At 40.4% G+C, this 25,152-nt stretch overlaps 1 protein-coding gene across 1 annotated transcript in view; it reads right to left on the bottom strand.

Annotated features, from left to right (window-relative positions):
* Window positions 1-25,152, bottom strand: part of Asxl3 (ASXL transcriptional regulator 3) — a 177,305-nt gene that overhangs the window by 77,150 nt on the left and 75,003 nt on the right. The window contains 1 exon segment of the mRNA XM_013125082.3: window positions 9,891-10,012. Within this exon segment, the coding sequence (XP_012980536.1) occupies window positions 9,891-10,012 (122 nt within the window).

The raw sequence follows: 25,152 nt of genomic DNA, 5'->3' as shown, positions 1-25,152 counted from the left end.
ATGGAGTCCATCCAAATGATGTTTCATAAACATGTAAGTTTGAATAATATCTCCCAACACAATATTTTAAAACATAATGAAATGTCCCAATGGGTACTTGGCAACACAAATTACATACATATCACATAAGAAACAAATTGTTATAAGTATATGAGAAGCATACATGGTTCTTTGTTATGTCCTTGCAAAACAAGTATTGGGACTGGAGGGATGGTTTAGTGAGTAGGAGTCCTTGTTATTCAACCTGAGTTTGAATCCTCAACACCCATGTAAAAGCCAGACACAGCCACACATCATGGTTGTGTTGTGGTAGAGACGTATTATAAAGGAATAAAGCAACAAATAATAAGATACCCAGCATCCTCCCCTGGCCTTACTATACATGCACACAGGCATATGCCCCTGAAAACACACACACACATACACACACACTATATTTAATTCCAAACATCACCCAAAGGGTAGACAACAAAAATGGGATCATGTCTGTTACCTATGTTATCAGACTATAAAGGAGATTTCTGAGGTCACAAACTACAATGTATCTCTTTAGACTCCTTCAGCAGCTGTATTGAAGAGTCCAACTGTCCAACTCTTTCCAGGAAGAAGGGGCTCTACACATACAACATAATGAAGGACACTGGGTACCCAACACACAACATAACATTACCAGAATACAAAACAATACTTTTTCCATTGAGAGTCATGGAATAGCCCAAATATCTCTAAGTAAGGGTAGGTAGACATAGCCCCTGCCTATAGGCACTTGGGCCCTTGGTGACACAGTGTCTCTTTCCTTTGAGGCTTTAGCAAATCTAATCTTTGTTTGCTTATTTCTATAATTACTAGGATTAAATCCAGGGCCTTACACACTCTTTGCAAGTACTCTAACACTGAGCAACATTTTGGCCTTTTGTAAGTTATATTTTGGTACAAGGTGTGACCACATTTCCTAGCCTGGCCTCAGACTTGCCATCCTTCTGGTAACCATGTCTGACTCAAATCTAATTTTTTTAGGTCTGTTTTCCTGTTTATAGATAATGTGTTAAAACAAGGTAACTATAGAGCACAGGCAACCTGAGGCCCGCTATATGTGCTAGGTACTAAGTACCACCATGAGCTTCTCTGTACATCAGGGGATGATAAACATACCCAGACTCCTCCCACTGAGTCTTCTGCTTCTCTTTCAATTCAGGAGTGCTTTGTACATAGTACATGTCCCTTAGAGTTTGTACATGTCCCTTAGAGTTTGTTGGGTGTTGTGTGTGTGTGTGTGTGGGGGGGGGGTGTATGTATGAAGAATCCTAGCATAAAGATATAATAGAATGCCTTTTCTTTAAGTTAAAAAATATATCTATGTGATAGATTAAGTAAAATGGATCAGGAAAGCTTGCTTGGATAACTGTGGATGCATACAAGGATTCCATAGAAGAGGGAAAATGTTTTTTCATTGTAACATCTTGGGCACATTGTTTTGTTCTCCACTAGGCCAGTGGTGGCCCTAGTTATTCATCTATACTAAGGTTCTAACTTTAGCATTAGCTACTTGGTCTTACCACTTAAGTCTAAACTCATTTTAGGGGTACAGTGCAACTGAGTAACTCTAATTGTCAGGCTAGTCTCTATTTTGGACCTAAATAGATTGTTTTATTGAACAACGCTGCATCCAATCATTTTAAATTCGGAACAGAGCAAAGCTACAATATAAATAAATAAGCAGATGGGGAGTCTAGAACCCTCTGAAATGAATAAAAGTACCTTCTAGTTAGCCTTTGGACAAAATTCTACAATTGGTTATCAGTGTCAGCAATAGGAAGTACAGTGATTTGAATGAGAACTGACCCTATTAGGCATTTGAACACTGGGTCAAAATCTGGTGACAATATTTAGGGAAACTTAGATGGTGCCGTCTTGTTTGAGAAGTGTGGTGTCACTAGAGGCCTTACAGTGTGTCTAGGTGACTTTCTTTGCTTCGTGCTTTTGGTTCAAGATGTGACCTCTCAGTCTGAAAAGATGCATCAGTGGTTAAGACCACTTGCTATGTTTTTAGGAGACACAGGCTCAGTTCCCAGGTGCCACATGGTGGCTCATAGCCATTTGTAACTCCAATTACAGGTTATCTGACACCTTCTGCTGTACTTTGGGGGTGCCAGGCATACAACTATAGCACATATATACATGCAGGTAAAACATTCATGTATATAATATAAAATTACATTACATTAAATTAAAGTGTCTCTGAAGAAAGTAAAAATAACTCCACACTCACTTCAAGTTAGCTGTGTCTGTGAAAGGGAGGGGAAACTACCAGTTAAATATGCCTTCTGTACAGAAAAATATATTGTTGTGCTGTCTTATAAAACAACAGTAAAGGCCAGGTGGTGGCGGCGCACGCCTTTAATCCCAGCACTTGGGAGGTAGAGGTAGGCGGATCTCTGTGAGTTCAAGGCTGGGTTGGACCAATAGCCTCCAAAACAATACAGAGAAACCCTGTCTCGTAAAAACAGTAAAAAGAATTAGCTAAGCATTTCATTTTAGACAGAAAGCTTTCCAGATTATCATATAAAAAAGAAACAAAAGAGAATTCTCTGTTTAGATCATACCTGATTTTTAAATTAGATTATTTGGTATTTTGAGGTCTAGTTTCATGAGTTCTTTATGTATTTTAGAGATCAGTCCTCTGTCAGATGTCGGGTTGGTGAACATCTATTCCAATTCTTATTGACTGTATCATTTGCCTTACAGAAGCTTCTCAGTTCCAGGAGATCCCACTTATTTATTGTCACTCTCAGAGTCTGCGTTACTGATGTTACAGTTAGGAAGTGGTCTCCTGTGCTATTTCCCACTTTCTCTTCTATCAGGTTCAATGTAACTAGATTTATGTTGAGGTCTTTGATCTATTTGGACTGGAGTCTTGTGCATGGCTATAGATAATGAATCTATTTGCAATCTCCTACATATCGACATCCAGTTATGCCAACACCATTTGTTGAAGATGCTTTCTTTTCTTCCATTGTACAATTTTGGCTTCTTTGTCAATAATCAGGTGTTCATTGTTGTGTGGATTAGTATCAGGGTCTTCATTTTGATTCCATTGATCTACGTGTCTGTTTTTACCACAATATCAAGCAGTTTTTATTACTGTAGATCTATGGTAGAGCTTGAAATCAGGGTTGGTGATGGCTCTGGAAGTTGCTGTAGTTTACAGGATTGTTTTGACTATCCTGGGTATGTTGGTTTTCCATATGAAATTGAATATTGCTATTTCAAGGTCTGTGGAGAATTGTGCTTAGATTTTGATGGGGACTGGAATCTGTAGATTGTTTTTGGTAAGATTGCCATTTATACTATGTTGATCTAACTTATCCAAGAGCATTTGAGATATTTCCATTTTTTGATATCTTCTTCAATTTCTTTCTTCAAAGACTTAAAGTTCTTGTCACATGGGTCTTTCACTTGCTTGGTTAGAATTACCCCAAGATATTTTATGGTATTTATGACTATTGTAAAGGGTGATATTTCTTTGATTTCTTTCTAAGACACTTTATCATTTGTATAAAGGAGAGCTAGTGATTCTTTTGAGTTAATCGTGTACCCTCCCATATTACTGAAGGTGTTTATCAGCTCTGTAGGAGATCCCTGGTAAAATTTTTGGGGTCACTTATGTATACTACTATATAATCTGCAAATAGTCTAAGTCTGACTTCTTCCCTTCCAGTTTGTGTCTCCTTGATCACCTTTTGTTATTTTATTGTTCTAACTATAGTTTCAAATACTATATTGAATAGAAATGGAGAGAGTGGACAGCCTTATCTTGTTTCTGATTTTAATTGGATTACTTTGAGTTTCTCCCTGTTTAGTGTGAGGTTGGCTGTTGGCTTGCTGTATATTGTCTTTACTCAATATCCTTAGCCATCAGGGAAATGCAAATCAAAACTGTGAGATGCCATCTTATACCTATCAGAATGGCTAAGATCAAAACACTGATAATAGCTTATGCTAGAGAGGATGTGGAATAAGGGGAACACTCCTCCATTGCAGTGGAGTGCAAACTTGTATGGCCACTTTGGAAATCAGATGGCAGTTTCTCAGAAAATTGATAATCAATCTACCTCAGGACACAGCAATACCACTCTTGGGCATATACCCAAAGAATGCACAACCATACCACAAGGACATTTGCTGTACTATGCTCACAGTAGCATTATTCATAATAGCCAGAACCCGAAAACAGCCTAAATGCCCATCAACCAAATAACAGATTTTTAAAAATGTGGTACGTTTACACAATGGAGTATTACTTAAAGTTAAAAACAATGACATCTTGAAGTTTGCAGGCAAAAGAATGGAACTAGGAAAAAAAACATCCTGAGTGAGGTAACCCAGACTCAGAAAGAAAAACACAGTATTTACTCACTCATAAGTACATATCAGATGTAAAGCAAAGGATAACCAGGCTATTATCTACAATCTACAGATTCTAATCCCCATCAAAATCCCCAGAGAAGCTAGGTAAAGAGGAGGTCCCTAGGAGGGACACACATGGAGGGCCCCAGGAAGGGAAAATAGTGAAGATCTCCTAGGTAAATTGGGAAGGGGGGGTAGAAGGGAAAGGTCGGGGATGGGGACATGAGGGATCAATAAGACCTACTTGGGAGAGAGACAGAGGGGCAAAGTAATCTTGATAGAGGGAGCCATTATGGGGATAGGAAGAAACCTGGTGCTGGAGAAATTCTCAGGAATCCACAAGGATTACCCCAGCTAAGATTTCTAGCAATAGTGGAGAGGGTGAGTAAACAGGCCTTCCCTTGTAATCAGATTAGTGACTACCATAATTGTCATCACAGAACCTACATCTACCAACTGATGGAAGCAGATGCAGTGACCCACAGCTAAACATTGGGCTGAGCTCCTGGAGTTCAGTTGAAGAGAGGGAAGAGGGATCACATGAGCAAGGAGGGGGGTGTCAAGGGCATGATGGGGAAAAGCACAGAGAAACCTGACCCAAGCTTGTGAGAGCTCATGGACTATGGAATGACAAGTGGGGAACCTGCATGGGACCAAACTTGGCCCTCTGAATGTGGGTGACAATTATGTGGATAGATCTGGGGGGTGGGGGAGTTGCAGAGGCATCAGGATCTATCCCAGGTGCATAAATTGACATTTTGGAGCCCACACCCTATGGTGGGATACCTTGCTCAGCCTTGATACAGGGAGGAGGGGCTTGGTCCCACCTCAATTTGGAATGTTAGACTTCGTTGACTCCCCAAGGAAGACCTTATCCCGTCTGAGATATGAATAGTGTGGGGAAGGGGAAATGCGGGTGGGAGAAGGGGGGAGAGACTAAGTTAAGTATATAAAATGAAAATTAATTTTTTAAATAAAACAGAAAAGAAGAAAGAAAAAATCATACAATCATACTCTAAATGGAGTAAATGAAATAAAGCTGAATGCCAGACATTTTGTGTTGACTTGGCACTTTAAACAGTAAATGTACACTATATTTTAATAGAGAAACAACACCAACAATGTAACTTAAGAATGTGAAGAAAGAATAAGCCCTTTATTGAAAATCTGAAAATATCACAGGCAATGAATGCTAACACTAAAATAACTAGAAATACATACATGGGGAACAGCTGCCTGTGCAGGCACAACAGCAAGCATTGTGACTGGTGATAGGAAACTACTACCACCACCATAGCACAGCAAAACACCAAGACTGTGTCTGCTCTGACACAGCAGGAGGATGAAAGATCTGCAACTTCTACCATGCTAAGAAAACCGAGGGAAGACAAATCAACAGAGGCAATAACCACACTATTTCCAGAATGCAATGCATCCTCTTCTACCCCTCATTTTCTTCTTCTACTTAAGATTCCAAAATATAATCTCTCTTAGATCCCTTGAAACTTCAAACATCTAATTATTTACATTGTCCAAGGGTCTTTTTCATTTTTTTAATATTTTCATTTATTTTACATACTAATCTCAGTTTCCCTAACCTTTCTCTTCCTGTTCTGTCCCCCAACCCCCCTTCTATGCTCCCATCCACTCCTAGGAAATAAATACCACAGTGGAAAGGAAACAAGGTAACAATGGAAAACTCTGAGAATGCTTACACAGAACAATAACAACAAAATCGCAAGGAAATGAAATGTTATCCATCCAATTATGTCCATCACATCAACTAACCCCATAACTATTTGAAGGTAAAAGGAATTCAGATATTTTGGAACAACGAAAATATTCTATCCAGTATCCAAGGCTCTACAGTTTCCATATAGTTCAGCCTACAATTACATCGCGAGTAGCAGTTTTGATGTCAGAGAACTTACTTGTTGTAGTGGCATCCTATATCAAGAGGAAGGAGTTAGACCTGGGATGCTGTGTCAGGTTTTGCTTGCAAGAGTTTTGTTTTAGTTATTGTTTTTATATATTAGTGACACAAAGGTTCCGGGGTGCTTAGGAAATTTTTTCACCCACTCCTTTCTATTACAGCTCTGTTGAATCAGAGCACTAACTTTAAGAATAGGTTTATTAAACAAAGCAAAGTAAAAGTACACTCATATAGAGAGATACAGGAGCATGCTGACCCCCAAGGGCGTGAGTAGCATATTGGGTTCTGTAGTATAGGACTGTTTTTAAGTTTGTATCAGTATTTATGAAATGGGTTGACATTCATGGGGATAAGGCGATCTCCTTTCCCCTTCTATGGTAGATCATATTCTCTATTTTAGGGCATTTTATCCCATTAATCCCTTTGAAAAGCCTACAATAAGACCTAAATCATAATGCAAATGACATTATAATGAAGCCAGGGTCCGCTGAGGATTCTGACTGTTCTTTGGCGCATATGTGCACTGATGGAGGAAGTCCCCTGGCACCTGGGTTTCTCATAACGCTGGAAAAAACCTAACTGCAGCTTCGGAGATGTTTAACCCTAGGAGGGCAAGAAAGAGAATGCATTTTTCATAACTTTGCAGTGGCTAATGTAACGGAGTGTGAGCCATCACTACATGCAGGTACTCATGTAGTGGCAGTCTGTTTTTGGAAATGGTATTCCCAGTCACCCCACTGTGTTGCCCTCTTGATGTAATACAAAGATTTAAGCATGCATAGTTCAATGAATAGTTTGAATACAGTATGTGCTCAGTGACATACCATAAGCTAACAGAAGAACAGAATGGTGAGAATAGAATCTGTAACAGCAACTTTAGTTTCAAATGTTGTCTGAGAGTTATTAGCTTGATGGTATTGAACAGCTTAGGTTAACTCTGTGGGCCTTGGTTTATTTGAAAATCAGGCACACGGCTAGAGATGGTGATACACTTATGATGTAGAAACAGGAGAAGGGAGAGTTCAAGGCCATCCTTAGCTACATGCTAAGTTCAAGTCCAGCTTGGGCTACGTGAGACCCTCTCTCAAACAACAGCAATAAAGAAAAATAAAAATGGGCATATGAGTGTTTGCATACTTTAAAGGGTGAATAATAATGTAAATATCAGTTCATGTGATCATAACTAGAGTGATTTAGCTGTTTCACCTGCTATGATTATGATTTGAGATTGTATATAAACACATAGGACATATATTCACATACATGAAATTATGTACAGACATTTATGTACATGTTTACATGGTAGACACTGATAAAAATTTCTATCTGGTCATAACTATTCAACTGTCTAAAGTAAATGAAAAGTGAATATTGTCTGGGGTTACAACATTAAGTGCCATATGTTCACTCAAGTTTTAAATGATGTCTTATGGCATTCAGCAATTACAGGGATCTCAGTAAAATTCTGCCTGGGGAGCTTTTCTTTTGAATGTTATTTACAATACAAGTAAGCTATTGGTGGAACATTGGCATATTGGACCTATAGTGAGCCATATCTACTGGGTTGCTAATTTGCTACTTGACTATAAGATTAGAGTTTTAAGAAAGGAATAAACAGCTCTTTCCCATAATTGAGAAACTCATAGGACACTTCTAGAGACAAACTTTACATGATAACCAAGATGTGCTTCTCATGAACAGATGACCTACTACAAAACGATAGAAGAGAACAAAGAAGGGAGAAAGCAACCACCAACAACTCTGCTAAGTCAAAGTTGTGCAACATTAATAACTGCGTAGAATTTAAGCGACATGAAGCTGAAGCCACGAAAGTGGGAGGAAAATGACAGCAAGCATTGCAGAGATGTGAATCATTCTCTTCCCACTCATGCACAGCAGGGTTCAGAGTCCGCACATCCTGCAGACCACACACTTTGTATGCATGCATTTCATTTATGATCCAATTTATGTTTCTTAAATGCCACAGCCACAGGTGTCCAATTTTGTACCCTTTGTTTTGTGCTGTTTAGTATTTCATTGCCAATTTCCTATTTCCTATTTGCTGCTTGAATGGGCATTTGCCTGGGCTTGCCTACCTACTCTATTCTTTATTTCACAAATTAAAGGGGGATATCAATGCTGATCGCAGTTTTGTTCTGTAGCATCTACAAAACATTTCACAAAATCCATAATATGAACGGCAAGTTACAAGAGAAGATTAGCCCTATGCAGAAAAAATACTGTCAGTACCTTAAATATGGATACAAGTACAATTATTTCAATAATTAATACTCAGTTTCCTTCCTGTACCTCTTTCTCTGAGGCTGAGGAGGGGAATAGAAGCATCCCAAGTCTACAAGTGAATGTTAGTTGGCATGGTCACTCCCATCTGTAACACCAGCTGCAGGAAAAGGATTGCTGGAAGTTGAAGTCTAGCCTAGTAACAATATCAAAATTCTATCTCAACAAAACAAAACAACCAAAGTGGAGAGGGTGGGAAGATGAGGAAAGGAGGAAAAAGTTACAAGAGCATCTAGGAGCACACGGCTGTTGGGGACTTCTTACTACAGTTTTGGAAAACATGGTTTCTCTTTTCCTAGTTAAAAACTCATTACAGGAACTGGAGCCCTGTTCCTGACCTGGTGTAATGACAGTAGCAATGCATTGAACACAGGTCAAACATGAGTATAGGATGAAGCTTACATGCCTAGTGAAGCCATTACTCCACAGCCCATCTTTCCCTCCTTTCTCCTCACAGTTCAATACTTGCTACTGCGGTGACAGCAGCTGACACTCATCAAGTAAGGATCATGGGACACCACACTCCATCACAGCTTTCCACATCATTTTGACTGTTCCTCAAATTAATCCTATGTGAAAAGTATTCTAGATGCTTCCAGTTTTGATGGTACATGAGATATTCAGAGAGGAAAGTAGTTTGCTCAGATTCCCAGAACAACAGTGATTTAAGTCCAGCTCTGTCTGGACTTATTACAGCCATTACCTTTACCACCATCAAAGCAAGAGACCACACAGGTCAAGGCCACCAAGGTCAGGTAGCTTCCATGATATACAAATGAGGCTCCATTCAGTATTGAACAATACCCATTACTGTGGCAATGGGTAGGTAAACAGGATGATCATAAACAAAAATATAATTTCCAAATTATATAACACAATTATGAGCCCCACTGGATTTACTATAAATCTCTCTCTCTCTCTCTCTCTCTCTCTCTCTCTCTCTCTCTCTCTCTCTCTCTCTCTCTCTCACACACACACACACACACACACACACACACACACACACACACACACATGACTCCAAGCACATTCTGTTTTACATCAGAGTTCTTAGTCCAATCCTCCCCTAATTTGCAATATAGTCAGTATATAGTAAAATTATTATATTAAATAATCAAGCAATAGGCAAATCCATAGAGCCTCTTTTATTTCTGATTTTAGGTTCCTGGTTACCTTATTTGGCCCACACCACACCCCTGACCTTCTGTAGGCAGAATTGAAGGGCTCAGTTCAGAGGGCAGTCTCTTACCTGTTTCAGAGCCTTTTTGGTGTGCTGCTGGAAGGAAGACACCAGCTTGCTTTGCACTGCTGTGTTTGTAAGGCTGCAATCTCGAGTAGAAGAGACTTCATCCGTTACCTGCTTCGTACACACTAGAAGCAGAGAGAGATAATGATATTACTAATTTGAATTCCTTTTTTTACACCCACTGTAATTAACTCACTTGGAGCTTTCTCTAGTTGAAAATGGATACTTAAAATACAGCAAAATAGCACCGTATGAGGAGACATATCGGGATTCAAAGGGAAGGGATCATTTACTAACTGTGGCCACAGTTCCACTTAACTGCTCTAGGCAGCCGGGCTTTCGTTCCCACTGGCACTTGTGTCTATGTCTTAGAGCAAGCGTAAGACACACAAACAGCATATACCTGCCTTACAATTTGGGGGTCAATGCATACCATGTCTATTTGCATATGGAGATCCGACATTGGAACCATCTCAGTGGGTGAAACTGTTTTAAACAAACTCAGGTCCACAGACTAAAACTGACTCTTCTACCCAGCAGTCCCTGGAGTATCCATGGTACCCCAGGCTGTGTTTCTCTTCCTATGGGATAAGGTCCATGATGCTTCTAATCAATTCAATTTGCCCATTTTAGACAACATAAGTTCTTCCCATTTTTGTCAGGTTTGGGTCTTTCTTTGTCCTATCCCACATGGGACAATTTCTCTCTAAACTCTGCTATTGACAACTGCATACTTCTGAAGTGGGTGGTCGGGGAGCATACAGAGACCACTGCTCTGTGCATTTGCTTTGGAGCTCTTCCTTCAGCTGTCTTCCAGCCGGGAGGATCTGGGCAGGAGCACAGGGGAGGACCCTGCTATCCATGCACTAGAGGAAGTGGAGAGATCTGCAGAAGCAAAGTGAGAAGGTAGCCGGGTGCATGGCAGAATGGAGGCATATGTCGAAGGCAGGAGGCAAGAGGAAGTTTCGTGGAAGAAAATAACTCGAGAACATATTGTCAGAGCTCAGAACAAGACTTTTAAGGGCACTGGGTAAAAGAAAAGTCAAGACTACTTTCCAAGTGGTGACAACTTGGGGGAGGAAGCTCTGAGCAGACTTTTTAAGAAAACTGTAGAATAAACACTGTTCAGTTATCAATAACTAGCACACACCCTTAGCAAAAGGAAAAATAGTTATTTTAGCCCCAAATGGATACACTCTTTACACAAGATTTGCTTTAGAAAGTATATCCCACCTAGAAATGAACATCTAATTAACTGAAAAGTTTTGTTGAAATCAGAGTTAATTGTCTTTTGTTTTAATACAGAAAGTAATGAGGAAGCCAAAATGAACATATTTAGCAAAAATGTTAATTACTCTTAATTATGTTTTGAGAAACTTTACATATGGGATCTCAGTTCTTAGAGTTTGTTATAAGAAAAATGTGTCATTTCCAAATAGGGCAGAAAGCTAGAGTTCAGAAAGGCTAACAAAGTCACATACTGTTACAGACAATGAGATGATACCTGGCAACCCAGGCTAGCCCAGTCTCATAGGCTATTCTACCAAAAGTACTGGCCCCCAAAGTGAAGATCTGATGCAGAAAATTCAACATTTTGAGAAATATAAATAACTTCATTATGTTGGATATAGTAAGCAGAAAGTTAATAGAGCTTAGAGAATCAGGCTACTGAGTGGGAGAGAAAGGGAACCAGGAAGTACAACAGTTTGGTGCCCGCTTTTGGAAAGGTGGCTCAGTGGTTAAGTGGGCTTTTTGCTCTCCTAAAGCACCCAGACTTGGTTCCCAGTACCTGTGTGGGTTAGAACTGAACTACCTATAATTCCAATTCCAAAGGGTCTGATGGCCTTTTCTGAACTCTGCAGTCAAGTGCGTGCATGGGCACACACACACACACACACACACACACACACACACACACACACACACACACACGCATGCACACACGGGGTTGCGGGGGGACAGAAGTCTGTGAATTAGAGATCGGACGGCTTTTTTCTGCTTGGTGCAGCATGACAGCTTTCACAGAGGCAGTCTAGATGTCCTAATAAAAGCTACTTCATAACCCACCCTGAATAAACAGTGGGCACCACTTCTTCCCTTGAAATAACTGCTGTACTGGTACGGTTGATGATACTTCACCAAAGCTTCTTTATGAACACATACCCATCACATCACTCTCCAAAGACAGAGCTTTTTTTCCACCAATTACACCAATGTTGCTGTTAATATTCCAAAGTCTCTGTAATGTGTGACCAACCAAGGAGGTGACAGACAGGATATATCATCCTAGCTGAACCAACTAACTGCAATAGACATAATAAAAGTCCAGCTAAGAGTAAAGCAGTCATTAGCAAATATGCTTCATGGCTTCTACATTCTTGGTAATGTCTTCACTCAGGAAACTGAAAATTTACTACTGGGCTAATCGAGAGCCACATGTAGTCCACAGATAATGAGAAACTCACAGAATACAGGAAATTGCTTTAGTGCACTGAACATGTAAATTCATTTGTACTATTTACTTGTTTAGGAAACACTTTTAATAGTAAATTTAAAAAAACTTTAAAAGTTTTCTTGTTCTGCTTTGTTTATATGTGTATGAGTACAGGCATCTCACAGTTCTTGTGTGGAGGTCACAAGACAACTTGCAGGAGTCAATTCTCCCCTACCACGTGAGCCCTAGAGATCTAACCCGGATCCGCAGACGTGGTAATAGTTGTCTTTACTGACTTAGCCATCTCCTTGGCCCAGAATCATCAATCATTCAAACTTAAACCTCAGTGCAGAGGGATCAAATAAAAACAAGTTCCAACTAAATGTCCTCAAACCTGTGTGCCCTTTTCATTATCTAATTGCTGTGAGAGCAGGGTGTACCTGGGAGTCCTTCTGAAAGAGAACAGCTGTGACTGTTTCCATCCTCCCTCTTGACCTCTGACCTAGGATACCACTGACATCAGGAAATCTAATGTCAACATGTGTGTTTTAGCTCTGCTATTGTCCTATGTTCATGTGTAGTTAAACATAGCAATGCATAAGAGTATGTTCAATGAAGAGTTCAAACCACAGGTTTGCAGGGTGGGGGTGGGGAGTCAGGCCCTATGAATATCATGAAATATATTCTCAAACTAGGCCTTCCCTGACCCTACACTGCTAGCCTTCTCTTTACCCTTCCTTCAAAATGAAATGCAACACCAACAATAACCATATGTTTCAGCTACTCTCCCCACTCGTACCTCCTGTCGATATTGACATGATACTCTGGGTCAAAAAGGCTCTCTCTAAATATTTGCTTCAGATAAAAAAATATACATTAAGGGAAAAGGAAATGCACTTAACAATAAAATCTATAAATGACTGTGCCTTGGCATTGGATATGGATCAAATCATTCCTACACCCCATGTGGTTGCTTATAATGAACATATATTATTTTAAAGCACTGACAAACGTAAACCTAAAGTTTACTATGAAATCTGAGTTAACTTATTCATTCTTTTACCGAACATATGACAGGAAGTTAGTAGAATGGAAAATACGCATCCATTGAGGAAATGGATTATGCAGATCCATAATCTAACAGAGCAAGGCTTTCACCTTTTTATACTTATTTTGCATCGGCCATAAGAATAGATGTGATAACTAATTGGAGGTCTAAGTATGCATCTAAGAGGCAGAGCTCAGTTTGTGAAAGGCAAACTGAAGATAAGTTAATGTTAGAGTGGAGATCAGAGGAAATTCCCTGTGAATGAAATTACAAAAGGAGCCAGGAAATTGAACAACGAGGACAGATGATTTATCCAATAACCCTCAAACCTTGACACATGGCTTAGAACCTGATATCTTCTTGGCATGTAAGACAGAATGGGAGCTGTTTCTTTTCTTTTAAATTATGTCAGTATGATCACAGAATTAATGACAGATCTTTGCATGTAAAAAACCCATGAAATAAAAAAAAGACAGCCTGCTTGTCATATAGATGACATAAAGGAACACACTGAGAATGAGGAAGCAAAAACAAGAGTGCATTTTCCCTGGCTGAGCTGGTGTTCTCTATTTCTTAAAAGGTACAGGGACATCATTGCACCCTACATTTTACTTGCCTCCCTAGGTAAGACAAATTGAAAGCATAGTTTAAATTAATCTCCTAGTTTTAAACTTGCCTCTCAGCCATCAGTCCACATATAAGCTAACCATTCCTAATCAAAATGGCTGCAGGCACAGGTTGTAGGCAGCCATGACGTATTCTTTGCAACCAGAGACAAGGTGACAGTGTCGCAGCAAACTGTGGCCTCTTTTTTCTAGGTGTCTCTAAGTTGTCCTCCAGTCTCTCTTTCACCCCACTGACCTTGACTATGCCATTACAACAGCTAATGTCATACAACCTGTATATGTTTGAAGTTGACTGGTACCTTGAAGATCCCCTTCTAATCCACTTGTTAGCTCACTGACAGAAGAACAAATGCTCCACAAATCTAGCTTTCATTTTCAACTCGGGACACAAAGGAAGGAGGAATCAGAAAGTACACTTGATCTGCATGTGTTTCTGATGTATTTCTGGTCTCACATTTTGCTGGCTTCTGTAACTCCTGCCACATCTGATGGCGCCAAGGAGGGCATTTGGTGATTCTGGAGCGCACACCCCTGTGGTAATATACTATTTATGATTCTGTAAAGTCACTGGAGCACTGGCTTTCACTGCATCCTCCACAAAGAGCTGTCCCCATCACTCAGTCTTATAAAGTTAACTCAGAAGATCAAACTGAACAGCTTCCCCCTAAGCTCCCCTAACTACCTCTGCAGCAGCCATCCTTTCTCCTACATACAACCTTAGAAGTTAGATACAGTCTTTACTGTCCCTGCAGTGATAGGACATGCTCTTGTCACAGCAGCCCTGGGCTCAGCAACTTAAGGCTTATGTGTAAAGACAAGCTGCTGCATGTTCATTACATTTGGTTTTTTATTCTGACATTCATTAAACTCATTGAAAGTATCTATCATTGCAGTTAACTTTCAATTACTGCTTTTGTCAAGAACTGATGGAAAGAGAAGAAATTAAGGTAGTTTTATTATGAGAAAGCATATTTAAAAGTTCTTAAAATTGGAAAAAATGCAACCTTTTGAAAATTAAAAAAAGTATATATCCTTGATAGGGGAAGTCCTTCTGTGTATATGTTTGTCCTATTGGTTGATGAATAAAGTACTGTTGGCCAACAGGGAAGCAAGATAGGTGGGGCTAGCAGTTAAGGAGGATTCTGGGAAACGTAGTCAAGAGTAGAGGTTCACCATGTAATCCCAGGAGGAAAGGGCAAAAGTCTGGCATTCTCGCTAAGATAAGACCTTTTAAAAATATATTATTAGTAATTATGGGTTAATAATTAAGTCAGAGCTAGCCATTAAGAAACTATAGCAAATGACCAACAGCTTCATAATTAATATAGTGTCTCATGTGTTATTTGGGGACTGAGACAGTGGAGGGACCCAGGCAGCTGGTGGGAAAGAGTACACATTACATACATATCCTAAAGTCAGGAAAACAAACTCAAAGAGTGTTCCCTGCAAGAGGGTTGGAAGTTGCAGGAGTTGGTGATAAAGATAGATGTATTTCTCTGTATCATCCTTACTCAATGTCTTTATGAAGTGCAAAAAGGAACAGGGTAGCCAGGCACAATAGGACATTGTCATACATATGTATTACATGTTGAGTAGCATCCCCCTCCCCTTCTCTCCCCGCCTTTAGTCACATTTAGTCCTTGCTTAGTCTCTCCAAAACAGTTATGTTTTCTATTTTTATAACATAGTTACATAAATGTACTTATGTATATATGTATGTATAATAGGATTGAAAATTGAGAGAAAATATGTGATATTTGTTTTCTGAATACATTTAGGTTGTTTGATGTGATAATCTCTAATTGGAACTCGAGACTATTCTCAGAAAATGAAGAACAAAGAGTTAGCAAACATACAAAAATGCCCATGATTGGATTGTGGGACCAGGAGGCTCATGTATAAGTCATCATATTATGTGTTATATGTCATTATGGCATTTTTGATTAAAGCACACTTTCGTGGTTCCTTTTCCTAACTTCCCCTTTCCCTTCCTCCACACTCATCTTCCACTCATGATTCCCCACAGATAGACACTTTTCCTCTTCCAAGTCCCATGAGACCCTTTGCCTACCCCACCGTTCTTTTGTCACACAATATCAACCCCTATTGATCTTCTTCCTGTATTTTTAGATGTTAGCCATAGATGTGTATGTCCACACTGCAAAACCATAAGGCGTAAAATCCCCCCTTTTATCAAAGAACAATGTCATAGAGCAATTAATTCCAAAGAAAACTATGTCAATGGTGATAACTATACTTTGTCATGAAAGACCAATAAATGATTCCAGAGTAAAGCCCACATGGGAAATTGTCCAAAGGTTTCAGCTTGCATTACAATGGGTTTTGTGTATAGTACTTACATTTGAAATTGTGTAAGCAGATATTCTGGATCAATGCAGCAACTAAATGCATGCCAAAAAGTATAAAAGCTGACATAAAAGAGAGCAGGAAACCCATTTGACCCCAATTAAAATTTTCCTGGACTCCAATTCTTTCAGAGAAAGGTAATTCCTTAATCCTTTTTGGATCCAGCCTATGGAGAGGTGTCCTCAGTAAAATTACTTCTGTGCCAAAGTGGGTACAGTCCATTGGGCCTAAGGAAGTTTTCTTGTTGCATTAAAAAAACACTCCAAGGGTATGATATGCCAAAACAAACCAGCAACAGAGGACGGTTAGCAATTAAATAACGGAAATGGGAATTTTCCCCAGAAACTGTTAAGAGTAGAGTCTCAACATTTTAACCATTGAGGTTCTTGATATTATTTAACACAATAATGTGTATGAATAAAATGTAGCTTAGAGAATGAAATTCTTACTGTGTTTCCAAAATCTGCTTCATTAGGTCTATGGAGTCTTATTTCAAGAAAAAAATAAACCTAAAGTAATGGAGAAATAAGATGCTAATATTACATTTTACTAGTATGCTTTTCTATTGAAATGATAACACCATGCCTAAAAGAGGGAAAGATTTCAACTTATACTTCCAGGTCATAATCCATCAGTGAGGAAAGTCAGTACAGGAACTCAAGGCAGAAATCTGGAGCAATAACCCTAAGGAAAGCTGCTTTACTGGTTTGTTCTCTGGTGGGTTCATAGCTTTGTTTTACAGGTTAAGACCATCTGCCTAGGGAGAGCATCATCCACAGTGGTCTGAGATCTTCTGATTCAACTGGCGGTCAAGAAAATGCCCTATAGATATGCTCAAGAGCCAATCCAAAAAAGGCAACTCTTCAATAGATGTTCCTTCTTCCTAGGTGCATCAAGTTGACAATAAAAACTATTTAGAACATACATGTGTGCATTTGTGTGTATGCATATGTGCGTGTGTATGCATGAACATGTTGTGTGTGTACATGCATGTGTGTCCTAAAGGACAATGTCATAACTCTCCCTCGTGATTTTGGGGCTAATACTGATTTAGAAAATTTCAGTTGCCTACCACAGAACTGGGTATACCACAACTGATGTAGACTGTCAACAAATGGTTAATGAACATTTGGGCTTTTACTGGATAAAACAATGAAGCTCCAAAAGTAGCGGAGAAGGTTTTCCACACTGAAGACGTAGCTACAGGCATTGCTCCTTACAGGTATTGATTAATCAGCCATTTCAATTTAACTCTGCTAGTATTTGTGAGTAAACCTTCAAATTATTGTTTTAAACACAGATTAGACAAGGAGGAAGCATCAAAGTAAAATGACATGTTTAACAAGAAAAACACACCTAAGGACTTTAACCTTCTAGCTGCATAATCCCCATCCTATCATAGAAACAATAAGGATTTTCCAGAATAATGGAAACAAAGAAAACCAGATTCTGTTTGTATGAGCTAAAACACACCAGAGGCACTGGGCAGGGACAATGTGGAAACCTAGTGCAGCAGAATCTACCTGGACTCTATGAGAGTGACCCTAGTAAGAACTCCTATTAATGGGAGATATGGAGCCTGAACCAGACATCTGTAACTTGGCAAAGTTTCCAGTGGTGGGACAGGGACACCAACCCAGCCACAAAACCTTCCACCTACAACTTGTCCTGCCTGCAAGATGTGCTGGGGTAATGGTGGCACAGAACTTGTGGGAGTGGCCAGCCAATAACTAGTTCAACTTGAGGCTCATGCCATGAGAGGGATCCTGTGCCCAATACGGCCGGGACGGCCAGAAACCAGAGGCTGGATAGCCCAGAGAACTAGGATAGAACCAAACACAACTGGCAAAAACTGGTGAGTGAAGTGATTTCTAATGATATTCTGCTATACTCATAGATCAGTGTCTAGCCCAACTGTCACCAGACAGGCTTCACCCAGCAACTGACAGGAGCAGATGCAGAGACCCACAGCTCAGGTGGAGCTTGGGATCGGGAACCCCAAAGAAGTTGGGGAGGAAGGATTGTAGGAGCCATAGGGGTTGAAGAAACCAGGAGATCATGGCCCACAGCATAAACCTAAGCAGTGCTCATAGGGGCTCACAGAAGCAGAAGTGGCAATCATGGATCCTGCATGGGTCTGACTTTCATCCTCAGCATTTATGTTCTGGTTGTGTAGCTTGGTGTTCTTGTAGAACACTTAACAGTGGGAGTGGAGGGGAGTCTTTCTGACTCTTTTGCTTGCCCTTAGGACCAAGTTCCTTCTACTGGGTTGCTTGGTCCAGCCTTGATGGGATGGTCTGTACCTAATCTTATTGCAACTTGTCATGCAAAGTTTGGCTGAAATCCCTGGGAGGCCTGCTCAAGTTTAAAGGGAAACGGAGGAGAAGGAGATATGGGGTACAGGGGAGATGGGGGTGGCTGGGAGGAGTGAAGGGAGAGGAAACTGCGGTTCAGATGTATTGTATGAGAGAAGATAAAATAAAAACAAAAGCGCATTGTAAGTTGCTGTGTGTGTATCTGTGCATGTGCACATGTGCTGGAATGTATCTACATGCATATGTTTGTGTTTACACGCATTTACATGTACACACATGTGGAGAGCAGAAGTCAGTTTCTGATGGCTTTCTTCAGAGACTTCCCACCTATTTCTTGAGGTGAGTATCTCACTTGGACATGGAGGCCACTGCTTCTGACAGGCTGTCTGGCCAGTGAACAACAACAATCTACCTGTCTCTACCTTCCCAGTTCTGGGATTACAGACATGTGCCCACTGGACCCAACCTTTAATGTGGGTAGTAGATTAAAACTCAGGCTCAGCTCCTCATGCTTGTGGGGCAAGCATTTTACCACCTGAGCTATCATGCCAGCTCCCCAATCATTTCTCTCCTACTGGCATAACGCCACTGGTCTTCGTCTTCAATGCTACTCCATTTCCTGGAATAGCTGCATAGAAATAGAGCAATGGACTGAGAAAACAAAACCTAGAAAAGTCCAGGGGAAAATGGAAGCACAAAGGCTGGTGTGGGCCAAGGGTAAGAGCTTCACTAATGGGCTTATTACACTAATCACTTCATATGTCAGAATGTAAAATATCACAAAAGGGACACAGATAGCTGTTTGAGAAACAGTTGTAAAGAGTCACTTTGCAAGACAGAGAAAATGGATTATCTGGCACCAGTGAGAACATGAAGTTTTTAAAGAGCATAGCTGCCTTGTTCCGATGTGGATGTCTCTGACCATATAAATCAAAGTGAGCTCGTTAAGATGAATAATTGGGGGAATACCTCTAATTGTATTTTTATTTGAGAGGGAGCTTGTTTTTCTTATGAGATCACAACGCCTCTCATCTTTATCGTTATTATGGAATTTTACTCTTGTAACACAAGGGAAGTTAGGAAATGATATGTAACGGGGGGACTTTATCTGCACTGAAAAAGCAAACTTTCTCTTCCCCCATGGCTCTGAGCTGTTAAAACTGACTGCAATCCATTTATACATTAACCAAGTTCACAGTTCAAGGAGGGAGATGTAAGAAAAAGAGGCCCCTGATGAATAAAAGAAATGGAAGTAATATCTAAGTCATGTTTGAAAGAGTGGGAGTGAGTCATTTGGAGAAGACGAAGGGGGTAGTGAGGCGATGGTAACCAGCTGTTCTCCATCATGGGGCAGCAGAAGAAAAGAGAAAATTGTTTTAATTAAAAGCACAAAGACTCAACATAAGGAAATCCTTCTTTGCTACAAAGGTTATCAAAAACACAGAGGGAAAAATGTTAGAGGGCTGGACTTGACTCCTACCCTCCCAGGACATGTTGTTAGGAAAAGTCTCCTTTAGTGGACTGGATGCATGAGAAGTCAGAGCGGAATGTCTTTTTAAATCTCTTTTACTCCTGACGAACTGTCCACTCCGTAGACAGGGATGAAAGTGTGAGGAACGGGAAGGAGTGGGCAGAGGAAGTCTGACATCCCACCAGCGGTCATTTCTCAGAAGAGTATTTTCCCTGTGGACTTTCTTCCATATGTAGCTAAAACAACATTATTCCCACATACTTAAGCTTCTGCAGCCCACCAAAGTAGAGCAGGTGCCTCCACCGGTGAACAAGCTGTTGACTAAAATGCTGACATGTTGGATAAGGGACACGTTTGTTTTACCCAAGGAAACCAGGTGGCCTGCTACAAATTCTGAAGGAATTTCTTTCCCATCCCTCCAAAATTTGAGGAAGGGATGTCAGGTAGACAGTGACAGCACTGTCTCTTCTTCAGTGAGCCACTGGAAGCCTGCCTACAACACCCTGTATATCTCTCCTCCCCAAAAAAACCCACGTGGGTAGACACATAGCACCTTGCAAAGTATCACACTAGGGCATCACCAGGCAAAAAGCAAAACAACACCCTAGGGTGGTTAATCTTTATTGCTAGCCTGACTCACTTAGGAGACACATGTATGGGAGTGTCTTATAAGGGTGTCTCCATAGGGATGTAACAAAGGAGGAACACCTGTCTTAGATGTGGGCTGGACCAGCCCGTGGACTGAGATCTGGAGTGAATTAGAAGGGAAAAAAGGAGCTGAGCACCAGCATTTACTTTTGTTTTCCCGACAGTGGGAGTAATGTCAACAACCGCTTTGTGCCCAGCATTCCCTGTTCAATGTGTGAGTAGAACTAAACCCTCCTTTTCTTATGCTGCCTTTTCTAGACATTTTGTCACAAGAGGAAAAGGTAACTAATATACTGAGTTGAGTCTACTTACTCTACTTACTTAAGTCATTCCCCTGGCAACCCTGCTACCCTCTGTCCCCACCCCTTCCCAGTGTGAATATGCTATATAATAAGTACACACTGTGACCACTCCTCCTGGGGGTCCACGCCTTCATTAGAAACTCCCTACTTTTCTCCATGAAGCTCTTGGTATGTGTGTAATTGATGTATCAGTAGAGAGCTTACCCATACTCTAGAGCCATCTTAAAGCAACTTTAGCTTTTGATATAAAAAAGACACCTTCCAACTGTAACCTCTGAGCCAAATGAAAACAAAGAGTTTGCTGAATGAAGTTTCATTAAGTTAACACTGTTCTGCCAAGAATCACACAATCAGAAACCCACTTATAAAACTGGCTATAAAGAAGAATGAAAAGGGGTCATATAAAATTCTTGAAATGGAGAGCCGCCCACACAGGAAAGAGATCAGCCCCTCCAAGACCCCAACCCCAGGGAGTCCAGCTTCAGGTGAGATTGGGTCTCCAGCGGGGGACCACCCGCCCATCAACCTTCCCCCTCCATCTTCGGGGCCGCTCCTGGCTTCCAGAAGAGCCGCCCACACAGGAAAGAGATCAGCCCCTCCAAGACCCCAACCCAGCGAGCCCAGCTTCAGGTGAGATTGGGTCTCCAGCGGGGACTGCCCGCCCATCACCCATCCCCCCCTCCATCTTCGGGGCCACTCCCGGCTTCCAGAAGAGCCGCCCACACAGGAAAGAGATCAGCCCCTCCAAGACCCCAACCCAGCGAGCCCAGCTTCAGGAAAGACATCAACCCCTCCAAGACCCAACCCCAGGGAGTCCAGCTTCAGGAAAGAGATCAGCCCCTCCAAGACCCCAACCCCAGCGAGTCCAGCTTCATCATCCCCAGCTTCAGCTGCAGTAAGGAAGGAGACCAGAGGAGACGGAAAGACCCCACCAGCACCCACTGGAAGAAGAGATGGGAAGAAGACAGAATAAGAGATCACTCAGCAATAGAAACACCAACATGACCCCACCAGAATCCAGGGATCCAACACCAGCAAGACCCGAAAAGCACTACATAGATGAACAAGAGGAGACAGACCTTAAAAATTATCTCATGAAGATGATGGAGACCCTCAAAGAAGAAACAAGGAAATCCCTTAAAGAAATAGAAGAAAAAACAAACAAAAAATCCATGAAATGGGGGAAAAAATTCAAGAAATAAACAAATCTCTCGAAGAATCTAAAGAGCACCAAGAAAAAACAACCAAGAAAATTAAGGAAACAGCTCAAACAGTTGAAGGATTGAAAGCTGAAATAGAAACGATAAAGAAAACACAGAATGAAGGGATGCTGGAAATAGAAAAGCTCGGTAAACGGTCTGGAACTACAGATGCAAGTATCACCAATAGAATACAAGAGATAGAAGAGAGAATCTCAGGTGTTGAAGACTCATTAGAAGATATAGAGTCGTCAACCAAAGAAAATCTCAAAACCAACAAATCCTTAACACAAAATATCCAGGAAATATGGGACACCGTGAAGAAGCCAAACCTGAGAATAATAGGTATAGAAGAAGGTGAAGAACTTCAACTTAAAGGTACAGAAAATATATTCAACAAAATCATAGAAGAAAACTTCCCTAACCTAAAGAAAGATATGCCTATGAAAGTACAAGAATCTTACAGAACACCAAATAGGCTTGACCAGAAAAAGAAGTCACCTCGCCATATAATAATCAAAACATCAAACCTACAGAGTAAAGAGAAAATATTAAGAGCAGCTAAAGAAAAAGGCCAAGTAACATACAAAGGCAGACCTATCCGAATTACACCTGACTTCTCAATGGAAACGATGAAAGCCAGAAGATCCTGGTCAGATGTCCTACAAACGCTAAGGGAACAAGGATGCCAGCCCAGACTACTATATCCAGCAAAGCTCTCAATTACCATAGATGGAGAAAACAAAATATTCCATGACAAAGCCAGATTTAAACAATACGTATCCATGAATCCAGCTCTACAGAAAATGCTAGAAGGAAAACCTAGAGCCAAGGAAGATAACTACATTCACAAAGACACAGGCAATATATAATCATACTTTACAAAACACCAAAAGAAAAAGGGAGGAGAAACTACACAAAATAACTTCACTAACAATAAATCAAGCGCAAACAAGGATCACCAATCAATGGTCATTAATATCCCTCAATGTCAACGGCCTCAACTTGCCTATAAAAAGACACAGACTAGCAGAATGGATACGAAGACAGAACCCTTCCTTCTGCTGCATACAAGAAACACATCTCAACACCAAAGACAGACGTTATCTCAGAGTAAAGGGCTGGGAAAAGATCTTCCAATCAAACGGCCCCAAGAAACAAGCGGGCGTAGCAATCCTAATATCTAACAAATTAGACTTCAAATTAAAATCAATCAAAAGAGATGAAGAAGGGCACTTCATATTCATCAAAGGAAAAATACATCAAGACGAAGTCTCGATTTTAAACATCTATGCCCCAAATACAAAGGCACCTACATTCGTGAAAGAAACATTACTAAAGCTCAAAATGCACATAAAATCTCACACACTAATAGTAGGAGACTTCAACACTCCGCTCTCACCGCTAGACAGGACCTCCAGACAGAAACTTAACAAAGAAACAAAAGAATTAATAGAAGTTATGACACAACTGGGTTTAACAGACATCTATAGAACACTCCACCCAAATACAAAGGGATATACCTTCTTCTCGGCACCACATGGAACCTTCTCTAAAATTGACCACATAATAGGAAACATAGCAAATCTCCACAGATACAAAATAATTGGAATAACCCCTGCATCTTATCAGACCACCATGCATTAACATTAGAATTCAACAATAACACAAATCGCAGAAACCCTACAAACTCATGGAGATTGAACAATGCACAATTGCACCATCCCTGGGTAAAGGAACAAATAAAAAAAGAAATTAAAGACTTCCTCGATTTCAATGAGAATGAAGACACAACATACACAAACTTATGGGACACTTTGAAAGCAGTGCTGAGAGGAAAGTTTATAGCACTAAGTGCCCACATGAAAAAACTGGAAAACAGTCATACTAGAGAATTAATAGCACAGCTGAATGTTCTAGAACAAAAAGAAGCAAACTCCCCCAGGAGGAGCAGACGCCAGGAAATAATCAAATTGAGGGCTGAAATCAATCAAGTAGAAACCAGGAAAACACTGAGAAGAATCAATGAAACAAAGAGTTGGTTCTTCGAGAAAATCAACAAAATAGACAAACCTCTGTCCAAACTAACCAAAAGACAGAGAGAGAACATGCTAATTAACAAAATCAGGGATGAAAAAGGGGACATAACAACGGACTCTGAGGAAATCAAGAGAATCATCAGGGCATACTTTGAAAATCTGTACTCCACAAAATTTGAAAATTTAAAGGAAATGGACAATTTCCTGGATAGATATCACTTGCCAAAACTAAATCAAGAACAGATAAATAATCTAAACAGACCTATAACCCCTAATGAAATAGAAGCAGTCATCAAAAGTCTCCCAAACAAAAAAAGCCCAGGCCCAGATGGCTTCAGTGCAGAATTCTACCAGAAATTCAAAGAAGAGCTCATTCCAATACTCGTCAAAGTATTCCACACAATAGAAGCAGGAGGCTCACTGCCAAACTCTTTCTACGAGGCTACAATTACCTTGATACCCAAGCCACACAAAGACACCACTAAGAAAGAGAACTATAGACCAATTTCCCTCATGAACATTGATGCAAAAATACTCAATAAAATACTTGCAAACCGGATTCAAGAACACATCAGAAAAATCATCCACCATGATCAAGTAGGCTTCATTCCAGGAATGCAGGGATGGTTTAACATTAGAAAATCTATCAATGTAATCCACCATATTAACAATCTGCAAAAGAAAAACCACATGATCATCTCACTAGATGCTGAAAAAGCCTTTGACAAAATCCAGCACCCCTTCATGATAAAGGTCCTAGAGAGATCAGGGATAACAGGAACGTACCTGAATATAATTAAAGCAATATACAGTAAA

The sequence above is a fragment of the Mesocricetus auratus genome, unplaced genomic scaffold, assembly GCF_017639785.1.
Source record: "Mesocricetus auratus isolate SY011 unplaced genomic scaffold, BCM_Maur_2.0 Super-Scaffold_100015, whole genome shotgun sequence".
Classification (NCBI taxonomy): domain Eukaryota; kingdom Metazoa; phylum Chordata; class Mammalia; order Rodentia; family Cricetidae; genus Mesocricetus; species Mesocricetus auratus.
This window is presented reverse-complemented; position numbering and strand designations above follow the sequence as displayed.